This window comes from Rhinopithecus bieti, unplaced genomic scaffold (genome assembly GCF_001698545.2).
Source record: "Rhinopithecus bieti isolate Rb0 unplaced genomic scaffold, ASM169854v2 scaffold_23276, whole genome shotgun sequence".
In the NCBI taxonomy this organism is placed as follows: Eukaryota; Metazoa; Chordata; class Mammalia; order Primates; family Cercopithecidae; genus Rhinopithecus; species Rhinopithecus bieti.
In genome coordinates, this window is record NW_016810868.1 from 2,000,512 (window position 1) to 2,012,791 (window position 12,280).

The 12,280-nt window shown below is 58.9% G+C and overlaps 2 protein-coding genes and 1 pseudogene across 2 annotated transcripts in view; 2 read left to right on the forward strand and 1 right to left on the reverse strand.

Annotated features, from left to right (window-relative positions):
• Positions 1–4,487, forward strand: part of LOC108542843 (AT-rich interactive domain-containing protein 1A) — a 9,750-nt gene extending 5,263 nt beyond the window's left edge. The window contains exons 6-10 of the mRNA XM_017893001.1: positions 1,762–1,901; positions 2,283–2,395; positions 2,888–2,964; positions 3,484–4,190; positions 4,340–4,487. Of these exons, the coding sequence (XP_017748490.1) occupies positions 1,762–1,901; positions 2,283–2,395; positions 2,888–2,964; positions 3,484–4,190; positions 4,340–4,387 (1,085 nt within the window). The 3' untranslated portion in view covers positions 4,388–4,487. The remainder of the gene's footprint in view (positions 1–1,761; positions 1,902–2,282; positions 2,396–2,887; positions 2,965–3,483; positions 4,191–4,339) is intronic.
• A 1,769-nt stretch (positions 4,488–6,256) lies between these two features.
• LOC108542845 (uncharacterized) lies at positions 6,257–8,813 on the reverse strand (annotated as a pseudogene).
• A 2,376-nt stretch (positions 8,814–11,189) lies between these two features.
• Positions 11,190–12,280, forward strand: part of LOC108542846 (sulfhydryl oxidase 2-like) — a 24,519-nt gene continuing 23,428 nt past the window's right edge. The window contains exon 1 of the mRNA XM_017893002.1: positions 11,190–11,229. Coding sequence (XP_017748491.1) covers positions 11,190–11,229 — 40 coding nt within the window. The remainder of the gene's footprint in view (positions 11,230–12,280) is intronic.

The window sequence follows — 12,280 nt, forward strand, 5'->3', positions numbered from 1 at the left end:
AAAAAAAAAATTACATTTTTCTCTTTCCGAACCTTACACTTGGCCGGGGGCCTCCCCAAGAGCCAAGTCCCCAATTTGTAGGTGGGGCGGGAGGGGACGCGCTCACCGTGTCAGGGAGCCCTGGTGGTGGATCCGGTAGCCACCAGCTGAAGAGTGAGTGGGGGGTTGCATGCCCTGTGATGCCACCTCGGAGCTCCCTGACCAGCTCTGGGTGCCGAGTTCAGAAGGCCCCCACCCAGTGTCCATCCTCGGAAGCAGGGAGACTATGCTACCAAGGGTTTGCCGGACTGGGGGGCCCTGCAGTTGGAGCCAGGGAAAGCAAACCTCAGGACAGACGGGTTGAGATAGGAAGAGGTTAGAAGCACTTGTGGGGCTGCCTGCCCAGGAAAGCGTGGCTGGTGGGGCTCCCTGGAGAGGCCAGTGGCACTGAGGGGCAGAGTGAATACAGAGTACTTTCCCCCCATGTCCCGCATCGCCCCCCGGCCTGCGTCATTCAGACTTCAGCGGCCACCGTGAAGCTTGCTCAGCCTGAAGCCTCCCTTGCCACATGGCCACATGTACCAGCTGTCACCGTTCTGGGGGCCAGCCAGGTGCCCGCACCCACCATGGGTGCTCGTTGCCTCTGGAGGTGGCTTCATTTGTTACGCCCACACTGCAGAGGAGGAGCCTGGGGCCTGACTTAAGTTCTCAGGTGGTCCGGGGCTCGCCCTGGGGCTGCCTGACTGCAGTGCTGGCCGCTCTCTGATCAAAAGACTGCACTCGCAAGGCCTCCCTGGGTGACACCCCACTGTGGTCACTGGGGCAGCCCAGGGCCATGGACAGGAGGGCAGGTGTTCCCACTGATGGAGCTTCCCCCTCCTTGGGCGTTCGCCAAACAGCTCCGGTTCCCTTAGCCAGGTGGCCTTGGCCCTCACAGTCCCCTGACCCCACAGAACGAAAGTTTAGGGAGATGAAGATGCAATGCGGGGAGGGCCTGGTGCTCCTGGGGAGGGTTCTGCGATGGCCCCACCCACACCTTTGTCCCCCTTTGCGATCCCCTGGCAGTGCACTGGTGACCTTGCTGTGTCCGAGGCCTGCCCCCCACCAGCCCTCTGCGCCACTCCTGCCTCACACCAGTGTCTGTCTGGATGGCACCGAGGGGGAAGAGCAAGGTCTGGCAAAAGGTTTCCCCCAAGGGAGGGAAAGAGGCTTCTAAATAATAATAATATGATAATAATAATTATTATTATTTTTGAGACAAAGTCTCACTCTCTCCCAGGCTAGAGTGCAATAGCGTGATCTTGGCTCACTGCGACCTCCGCCTCCCGGGTTTAAGCAATTCTTTTGCCTCAGCCTCCTGAGTAGCTGGGATTATAGGCACCCACCACCATGCCCACTTAATTTTTGTATTTTTAGTAGAGATGGGGTTTCACCATATTGGCCAGGCTGGTCTCGAACTTCTGACCTTGTGATCCACCCACCTCGTCCTCCCAAAGTGCTGGGTTTATAGGCGTGAGCCGCCGCGCCCAGCCGACTTCTGAATTCTAAACAAATTTTCTCTAAACTTTTGGCTGGGACTTCGATCACTAACTGTCCAATAACAGGATCATTTTAGGAGCAAACTACCACGTACGTTTCCGCCCTCATACTAAGCACTGCAGAAAGGCGTGCGTCACTTTGAATTTTAAGATTTGTTTTATGTGACTTCGGAATTCCCGGGAGCTGCTCCTTCTGCTTCCTGCATCTGTCCCCGCCAGCGCTGACAGTCCCTTTGCCCTTCAGGAAACCCTCAGACCAAGCCTGGGCCTTCCTTAGCGGGGAAGCCCCGGGCTCCGACAGACAGCAGCCATGTGAGGAGCTTCGGGGAACGCAGCCAACACTCCTGGGGCAGAGAAGGTCCTTGTGGCCCACAGGAAGCCAGTGTGAGTCGGGTGTGGCTGTGCACTTCCTGTGGGCTGAGTGGGGCCTGGCCTTGCTGTGTGGCCCTGCGGGGTCTCCTGGTCCATCCCATGAGTGTCCCGGGGCCCTTCCCGGCAGATGCCTTCAGTTCTGAAGTTTGCCATTTCTCTGGGTCTCACCCTAACACTCAACACCTGGGCAGAAAAACAGGCTTTTTTTCCATGGTGGCAGGGCCCAATGGGAGGAGGGGAATCTGATGAGTGGGGGTCTCCACGGCCATCTTTTGGGTGGTCTTTGTTCCTTAACCATGGTCGCTGGAAGCACAGGAGCTCCATCCAGCTACAGGAGGTGGACAGAGACAGAGGCCACATCCTGACAGTGTCATTTCTCCAATGTGTCTCCAGCAGGTGACTGAGGGCAGCATGAGCGAAGAGGGCTCGGAATTGGGGCTGGATTTTGCCGAGAGTCCCGTGGAGGAGTCCCAGGAAACCGAGAGCTGGCGATCAGGGGAGCAGAGGTGTGGGGCTGGGCTCCCTGGAGCAGGCAGGACCTGGGGCAGGGGTGGAGCCTGAGGCACGGAGACAGGTTCAGCCAGCACTGCCTGTCCCCCTGCTGTGGAGACCCTCACTCTCTCCTGGCACAGCTGTGCTGCTGGGGTACAGCTGTGCACCCACCCTGAGCCCTCCTGGGTCTGACCCACTTTTGGAAATAAAGATGTCACCCATGAATCAGCCCAAGGTCAGCAGAGGAGCCTCAAACCCCCTGGGAGTGGCAGCTCCACCCCTCTCTGCCACCTGATCCAGTGGGACTGAGACTGGATGCCTCCTAAGACAAGCCACTGGGGAGCCCTTGCCCTCAGGGTCACCTCAGGTGGTGGCAGAGGACTAGCTGGGATGTTTTTCGAGTGTGGGCTGTGGACTGAGCCCAGTGGGGTCCCTGACAGTGGGCCCTGGGGAAGAGGCCAGGAGGACCAGGATCACCACAGGGTTCTCCACGAATATGCTTGCAGGATGGAGGCCTGCCTGCAGGAGGTCCCTGGCGTCTCCTCCACCTGGCTGGAAGCTGCCCAGGCTGCTGCCTTCCCAGGTGATGCCCCAGCCCCCAGCCCCTCCCTCAGCCATCGAGTCCCCACTAAGGGTCCCCCAAGGCCGTTTCTACGTCACAGCCAGCTTCTCCCCACAACACACAGCCCCTGCCTTCCCCCCTGCCCCACTGGGGGGCTCTGCCCACGCACCTCCCCATCACAGGGTTGCCAGGGGAGGTGAATGACGGTCAGGGATCCTCTGGATCCACCCACATCCCGAATGAAAATAAAACAAGGCAAAGCCAACCAGTCAGTCCTTGAACCATGGCTGCGGTGCTATGAGGCTGGGTCCCCGAGGCTCGGCAAGGTCCCTGGACATGACTCACTGCGTGTGGGTGGGAGTGGGTGTGGTGAACCGCTGGGGTGGAATCACAGGGGTCCAACACGCTGGCACCCTCGACGCTTTTCCTGCCTCTGTTCAGGGTGTTTCTCTGTTCTGACCTCCTGGCTTTGGGGGCCGTGGGATATGCGTGGGGTCCAGGGTGCAGAGAGTGACAAGTGTTGATTGTCTCCTCTCTCAGCAGCTCCTGTGGCCCCTGAGGAGGTGGCGCCCCCGATCCTGCACCAGGGCAGTCCCCTTCTCCCCGCCAGCCCCTCCTGCGGTCCCGGCGCTGAGTCTGCTTCCGGAACCTGCTGGGGGCCTTCGCAAGAAGCCATGGTGTCATCCCACACCTCCCCAGCAGGTTCTGTCACCAGCCTGTCCTGTCCCTCTCTCTGGGAGTTCCAGAAAGCAGCGGCTACCCTGGTCCAACTTTCTGAGAGCTCCAGCTCTCTTCCCGGCTCGGAAGCTAAAGACTCCCCAGACAGCGGTTTCGCCTGGCCTGGAGAGCTCTCTGCCCGACACTCCTCAGAGGAAGCCGGCCTGCCTTTGTCCTGGGGTCCAAACCAGGGTGAGCCTCGGCCAGGCAGTGTTCCTGGGGGTGGAGGACGGGTCACCTGGCAGAGGCCCCAGGGCAGTGGGGCCAGCCCCCTGCGTGGTTCCTCCTTGGACACGGCTGTGACAGAAGGTTCAGCACCGGAGCAAAGCCCGAAGGCAGGCTGGCTGCTGCCTTTCCCAGACATCCCTTCTCCAAGGTCAGGGTCAGAGCTGTCAGAGGCCTCCAGCAAAGTCTGGGACGAGGATAGCGAGGAGGACCTGCCAGAACCCTGTACCGGGGCCGAGCCAGCCTCGGGGAGCTCCCTGCCTGCAGGTGGCTCATCCAGCCTTGAAAGTGGTATGGAGCCCCAGGTAGCTCTTCCCTCCCCACAGCCTGGGGAGGGGCAGGAAGCTTTTGGGACCAGTGAGAGCCTGACCGGGGTGTCAGACACAGGAGAAGCACGCCAGGCACCCCCTGAGGCCGCCGGTGTGGTGTTCCCACCCCAAATCTCTTCTGCCAGCGACTCGGACTCACTGCCAGACTTTCCTTTGGGGACCTCTGGGAGTGAAGGAACAGATTTCGGCAAAGGAGGAGAGACTTCTGGCTACCAGGAGGGAGCTCGGGAAGCTGACTCAAGTATGTCCACCAAGAGCAAACTCCCGCGCCTCATGCCAGAGCCCGAGACCCCAGTGACCCTGCAGGCTCCTCCCGGGGACCTGGGCAGGCTGGCACTCCTAGTAACTGAGAGCTGGGTGCCTGGGCCCGGTGGGAATGGATCCCCCACTGTCCTGGAGGAAGCCTGTCCCCCACTTGCCAGTGACGTCTTGATTGAGATCCTGTCTCCCGTGGACGAGTTGCTGTCCTACAGCAGTGCGGACCTCCCGTCCTCCATCCACAGGGAGGACCCCCTACCCCCACCTCCTCCCACTCCCCAGGCACAGAGTGATGGCGAAGACACCAACCCAGGCTCAGATGCCTTCCCTTCCCCGCCCTCGGGGCCCCTCGGGGAGGACAGCGCTATCACCACCCAGGATTTGTCCTCCTTGTCTGAGGAGAGTCTGCCGGAGGGACTGTTTCCTGGGCTCCAGGGGTCCGCGGGAACCCAGGAGTCGGGACTCTGCCTAGGGGTGGCTGGACCGGGTGGAAGCCTTGAGGACCAGTTGGGTAGATGCAGTTCTATAGCAGGGGATGAGGCCGGAGGCAGCCAGTGGCCTGAACCTGTCAGCTGGCCAAGGCACCCGTCGTGTGAGGGGTCAGGCAGTGTCCCTGGAGGGCTCCCAGGGCCATCAGTGCAGCCCCCAGCTCCATCCAGAGTGGCCTCTGTGGCCAGGGAAGGTCTGTCAGGGCTGTTGGCAGCTGGTGACGCGGACATGACGATTGGCAGTTCGTCGGAGGACTGGGCTCCTGCTTTGGGCACAGGGTTCTGGGCTGATGTGGCCTTTGAGGAGGTCTTGGGCAGTCGGGGAGAGCCCTGGGAAGGAGCACAGAGCTCTGGGTGTGCAGAGAGCCAGGGAGGGTCGGGGCAGCTCTTGGTGGGTCTGGATGAGCTCCTAGACACTGCTTCATCTGCAGTGGGGCCCCTGGGCAGCCGGGCCTGCTTGGCCAAGACCCCCAACAGGGGCCGAGACCCCAAAGAAATGCTGGGTAAGAGCAGGAAGGCAGCCACACCCCCACAGGCAGCCACACCTCCACGTCCCTGGCAAGCAGCCCCGGCATCCTCTCCCCTAGGCCAAGTACCCTTGGCCACCAGTGGAAAGTGTGGGTCCCTGGAGCATGCCAGCGAGGACATCGAGGGAGGCCTGAGCCGCCAGGTAGAGGACCTACCTGGGCCCGAGGGCTCACTGGGCAGAGAGCTGCTCCTGGAGACAGACTCAGGCTGTTGTGCGCATCTCCCAGGTGTGGAGAGAGACCAGGCAGTGGACCTCGTCTCCACGCGGCTCACTAGGAGGGTCCTGCATGACTCCTTAGCAGCTCTCTCCACACTGGCCCCAGGTGCAGCCCCTAGGAGTGTTTTCTGGAACTACAGAGATGCCCAGGAGTCCACGATGTCATTGTGAGCTGTGTGTGGCATACACATGCACACGTGGGAGTAAGAACCTAGAGGCCGGCCGGGCGCAGTGGCTCAAGCCTGTAATCCCAGCACTTTGGGAGGCCGAGACGGGCGGATCACGAGGTCAGGAGATTGAGACCATCCTGGCTAACACGGTGAAACCCCGTCTCTACTAAAAAATACAAAAAACTAGCCGGGCGACGTGGCGGGCACCGGTAGTACCAGCTACCCGGGCGGATGAGGACGGAGAATGGCGTGAACCCGGGAGGCGGAGCTTGCAGTGAGCTGAGATCCGGCCACTGCACTCCAGCCCGGGCGACAGAGCAAGACTCCGTCTCAAAAAAAAAAAAAAAAAAAAAAGAAGACAGTCGGGGGCATCTGCCTGCTTTGACTTTGGAGGTGCCCCCCCCGCCACCCCTACCCTGGCCACATGGCCAGCAGATGACGTGCAGCTGGGGGGACTGGGCATGGGCGTCTCTCACCTGAGCTGCACAGACCAGAGGAAGCCGCAGCTCAAAGGCCCAAGGTCATTTCCCCTGCAGCCCGCACAGCCGGGGGCTTGTCCTCCGGGAATCGGTGGTCCAGGGTCTCTTTTGGAGCATGTTTAGGATTCGCTGTGCCTGGAAGGCCAGGGCATCCGATTTCTCCTGGTGTCATGGACTTTTCTTTGCTTCCAGAGGATTTGCTGGGACCCCTGTAATTTCTCTGGGATCCTTTTGAATGTGAGGGTCTCTCCTTGAATGGGGAGTTGATGGGCAGTGTGTTGGCCTCAGGGACCTCTGTGTCCCAGCACTGATCCCTCCAGGATGTGGCTTCTCCTGTCCAGGGCCTCAGGCCTCCTCCACTTTGAGAGAGGACCACACTCCAGACTTTATGCATGCAGTCCGGTGGGAGACATCACAAAGCTGGCCTGGCAAAGCCCTAAGGCCCCAGGTCACAGGACACACGGAGCTGCCAGGGCCCTCTACCCCATAGCTCTGGTGAGAGACCCCAGGCCCCTGAGAACCCCTTTGGGCCCCCTTCCGTGAGGTAAGAGCCCCTCTCCGGACACCCCTTGCTGGGCAGCAGCTGGGCCCAGCCTGCCTTCTCCAGCCCCAGGGCGGCTGCTCAGCCCCAGGTGCCGTTAGGATGGCCGGCCTGTGTTAGGGCCCCCACTCACCATGTGCGTGGGAAGCCCAGCTCGGGCTGGGCATCTGATTTTGCGCCGGCTCCTGCCCAGCCCACCTGAGAACGCAGAGGTTTGGATCCAGTGGGGAATGTGTTCCTGCTCCGTGCTCTCGGTTTCAGAACAAACTTTGAGCTGAGCTACAGCTTTCTCATGGATCCCCTTCTAGTCTTCCGAACAAATTAGTCTGTGATTTTTTATTTTTTTCCATTTATTGCTGACCCTTTTGGATTTATGAGGCCGTGTGAGAGGAATTATGTATTTCACACACACGCATCTGGCATGGCAATAAATCTCCCCCACTGAAGTCCCGCCGATTTGCGGCGAATCTGATGGCTTCCCGGCTCACCGCCACATGGTTGGTGCTGACGTGCGGTGTGATGCAGTGGCGGCTGCACTCACAGCTGGAACCAGAGTGACTTTCCCTGGGAGCCCAGCAGGTGCCGGTGGCAGGGTGCCCTTGAATGGGGCTGGTCGTGAGGAACGAAGGAAAACCTGGGCCAGGGGCTTCCAACGACGGCAGCGCTGGAGGGGGCCGGAGCTATCAGGTTACTCTGACTACAGGAGAAAAAGCCACTCCACCAGAGGTGTAAATACATTTAATCTCCCAACACGACACATACAGAGCAGAGGGCTTTGGCATTCAGATATATCGACCGGGCGAGATGGTAATCCAAGGTTCCTCTCCTTCAAGGTCTCCTGCTGTTCTTGCCTAGGCTCTGATCTGTCGTCACCGCTTGGGCCAATAAATCTTGATATCAGCCTCCAGAGAAGTCATTATCTTTCATAGAAAATGATTATTTCTCAGTTAAACCCTACGTTTAATTTTCCTGTGATCTGTCTCTTTCAGCTTCCCTGCTTAACGGTTCCCTCCTGCATAAAATGCCCATGAACGTGTCCGCAGCACTCCCAGTCCCAAATCATCAGACAAACTTTACGAGTCCTTTTGATTCCCTGCCCTGCGTGGCCATCATGGCCACCCTCATAAAACACACATGAAGGCCAGGGGGGCCCTTTTATGAAAGGTGGCGGCTGCACACACTCCTGGGAAGCAAAGCCTCCTGGCACCCAGGGGACTGGGAGAACTCACTCACTGCCCAGGCGGAGCAGGGTCCCTGCGGGTCATTTTCTCTGTCCCCAGGGTCTAACCTGGCCTGTTCATGCCCAGCAAAGCCAGGCTCAGAAGCCGTCCTTTTCCCGGCTCCCCAGGCAGCTTTGGGGTCCTGGAAGAGTGCTGGCAGGTCCCACAGCCATCCCATAGCACCTTGTCCCGTCCACCCACCACACGGCAGCATCAAAGCTGGGAGCGGAGGATGGGATCACACACACCCCCTGGCCCTGCCCCGGGGCTTCCTGCCACCCTTCCCCTGCCCGCCACTCACCATGTCCATCAGTCTGTAGCCGATGCAGCACCGGCCACACTGGTACTGGGAGCCAGCTCGGGCTCTGAGGCTGCCTGGGCCCTGCTCCACCTCTCCATAGGGGTCTGGCAGGGAGCCCCTGCCCTCAGACGTGCCTCTGTGTCCACAGTCCCAGGAGGGTGGCCACCCACCTCCTCATGGTGTCCTAGTGAGGACATGGAGAATTCTTCCCCTGGGCACTGTTCCTGGCACGTAGCCAGTACTCAGGGGCTGGCACAGGTGTGCACAATTCCTCCTCAGAAGTTTTCCCAAAATGGGTGGTAGTCATAAGCAGCTGAGCCCTCCATGCCAAACTCCTGCTAAAGGGGGAGATGTGGATGGCAGGACCAGTCCTGGAGCCAGGGCCATTGAAATCCATCGGGCCTCATCTCCGCTCTCCCCGTGTGGAAAGGGGTGGCTCAGAGCTGGGGTTCTGCCTTTGTCTGCAACACAAGCGTTGGAGTGGGCCCTCCTGGGTTCTGGGAGGCACGTGGGCCTGAGACTCTCCTCTCTGTCACATACATGCCATGTGCCCTTCACCTCACACAGTAGTCAGCCCTCTGAGCCTCAGTTTCCCCTTCTGAGGAATATCAGGCCAGGCGTGGTGGCTCACGTCTATAATCCCAGTACTTTGGGAGGCCGAGGTGGGCGGATCACGAGGTCAGGAGATCGAGACCATCCTGGCTAACACGGTGAAACCGCGTCTCTACTAAAATACAAAAAAAAATTAGCCGGGCGTGGTGGCAGGTGCCTGTAGTCCCAGCTACTCGGGAGGCAGAGGCAGGAGAATGGCGTGAACCCAGGAGGCGGAGCTTGCAGTGAGCCGAGATCGCACCCCCGCACTCCAGCCTGGGCGACAGCGTCTCAAAACAAACAAACAAACAAACAACCAGGAATATCAATACCTGTTCCACGATGGGCAGGCTTGTGCAAATCTGCCCCAAAGATGGAAGAGGCTGAGAGGCAGAAGAAAGGGGCTGACAGGTCCAGTTTCTCAGGAAGAAACATTTAGTAGGGATTTACAAATAGAAGCCACATTTGTGTCTCTGGAGGCCCAGACAGATGGGATCCCGCCAGCACCCCCAGGCCCAGGGCTTATCTGCCACAGGGGAGGTTGGTTTAGAAGGGATGTGCAGAAACCTGAAGCAGATAGCATCAAGGCTTTGTGCCCTAAGGGTAGGATTGACGGCAAGTACCTACTCTATACAGGGAACAATAGATCAACTGCAAATCTTGGAGGCCTTCCCTGAATCAGGCTCATCAGGATCCAACACAGCAAATTAGGTCCAAGATGCTGCCTCAGCCTGCACAGCACCTTATCTCATCAGGTCTGAGATGTGATCTCCCCACATTTTGATCCCTTTGAAGCCAGAGCTGTCTCTCTCAGGGCACCTGAAAATTACCACCAGCCACGTGTTTCCTCGCTCAGCGGCACGCATGCTAAACGCGCCTGCAGTCACCTGGCCTTTGCCACAGCGACATGCAGACACCTCTCCTGCAGGACGAGGGGCAGATTTCACGCAGGCTTTGGGCAGGACCTGGCTCAGCACAGACAGCTCTTGCCTAGACTCTGAGATTCAATCCCAACCCCTTCTCCTCCCCCACCCTGTCTTGGATTGGAGAAACTCTGGTTGTTCTGGGGTGTGGCCTCTAAGTGCTGGGCTGAGCTTGGTCCCATGGGTGGCTCCATTTCACCGAGCAGGTTTGGGGTGAAGTGTTGCCCCGATGTTCTGAATGTGCCCCTCCAGTTGGGCTCATGGCATCCTCTGTCTCAGCCGGATCAGGCTCCTTTTTTCCACTCCCTCTTCCCCTGCCACCTCGCTGCTGCTCCTTCTGGAGGCCTGGGGCTTGACATGTGGCCCTCCCCTCTGTCCCACAGCCTCCCCGGGGGACCTCAAGCTCTGAGCTCCAGACTCGACTCCCACTTCCAAACCCTGACCTGACACCTCCCTTAGAGGTTGAAAAGGCTGCTCAGATGTAACGGGTCCAAAGCAAACTCCTGGTGTCCTCCCCAGCATAGCTCTCCCATCTCATCGCTGCAGGATTTAGTCTCAGCCATAAGCAACCCCATTCCTCCAATTGCTTTGGCCCAAACTCTGCCAATGTGACACCCTCCACCTCCACCCAGGCTCAGCCGACCCCTCCACCAGCATTGCCTCTCACCCCTCCCCTGAGTCCCTCCAGCTCGTGGAAGGAGGCAGCGGCCCCTCCCAGGTCCCCTGCTTCCCCTCCTGCCCCTCCTACTCTGCAACTCGAAGGGCAGAGCTGCATCCTTGCACCGATCCTCCCATGGCGGACCCCAATTCAGCATCAAAGCCCAAGTCTGTGGCCCGGCTTGTGAGGCCCCCTGGGTCTCGCTCGGGCTCTCAGCTTTTCTTCCCTCCCACACTTCCCCCAGCTTGCTCCGCTCCCACCAGGCCCGGCTCCGGCTCCTCGCTGTTCCTCCAGTGCGCTCAGCACCCTTCTGCCCCAGGGCCTTTGCATGTATGGCTCCTCTGCCTGGGCCATGTGCCTCCTCCCTCACCTCCTTCTCCACTCGGGTCACCTTCTCAAAGACTTCCCCACTCTCCTGTATACGGTAGCCCTGCTGGCACTCGCCTCCTTATGCAGCTTCACTGCTTTTCATAGCACGCGTTGGCTGTTTTACGCATTGGTTTGTTTTGGGTCTGCCTGAATGGCGGGCCAGGGGCATTGGGGGCTCGGTTTTGTTCTCACTTTGTCTCCAAGGCTTGGCACAGAGCAGAAGCCAGGAAACATGGGTGATGGAAGGAAACGTGAACAGGGAGACGCAGGACGTGAGGGAAAGGGAGCAGGTGCCTCGGCCAGGGGCCCTCTGGGGAGAATCCTCTCATCTGGGGTTAACTGTTGTTAGCAGCAAAACCGTTTAAACAAAATCTTACATAGAACCCCACAACACAGTTATCTATTTATTTTGAGACAAGGTCTCGCTCTGTCATCCAGGCTGGAGTGCAGTGGCAGAGTCACGGCTCACTGCAGCCTGGAGCTCCCAGGCTCAAGCCATCCTCCCACCTTAGCCCCTCAAGTAGCTGAGACTACAGGTGTACACCAACATGCCCAGTTTTTTTTTTTTTTTTTTTTTTTTTTAAGAGATGGGCTCTTGCTATGTTGCCCAGGCTCACCCACTCCCTTTTTTTTGTTTTGGTTACACAGTTCAGAGAAAATACTGACGTGTAAAAATTAGGAATAGGAACTAAAAAACCCCAGGTATCCTGTTCGATGAAGCAAAAAGTCGTATGATTTCATTTCCAAACCTTAAAGCTGCGTTCGACTGGAACACCCTAAAAGGTAGCATGCAACACATCTGACTTTGAGTGGATGTTTTGCTGCATATTCTAAGCGGTCAAATCTCATATTAGAAAGTCGAGGCTGGCTTGCAGACCCTCTGAAGCCCCAGGTGGGGTTGCCAAGTAAAAGAACTCCGGAATAGTTTTTTACGTCCAATAATGTCTTATTAAATTTGCATTTCAGGCATGGCACAGACCTAGGCTGAAAAACCGACTATTTGTCTGAAATCCACATTGAACCTGGCGTCGTGCACTTTCATTTGCTAAATGTGGCCACCTGGCCCGGCTCAAGGAAGGGGTTTGGGGACCGCGCGGCGGGGCGGGGCGGGGCCTGGGCGGAGCCTGCCACCCATGGGCGGGGAGATGGCGTCATCAGACTCTTGGGGGCGGGGCTGCCACGCATGGGCGGGAGGGGGCGGGGCCATACGCGCGGGGGCGGGGAGAGAGGGTGGGATCAGACGTACGGGGGCGGGGCGGGACAGAACTGGACGCGCGGGGGCGGGGCCGGGCGCGCCGGCGCACGTGACGGTGGTTGCTAGGG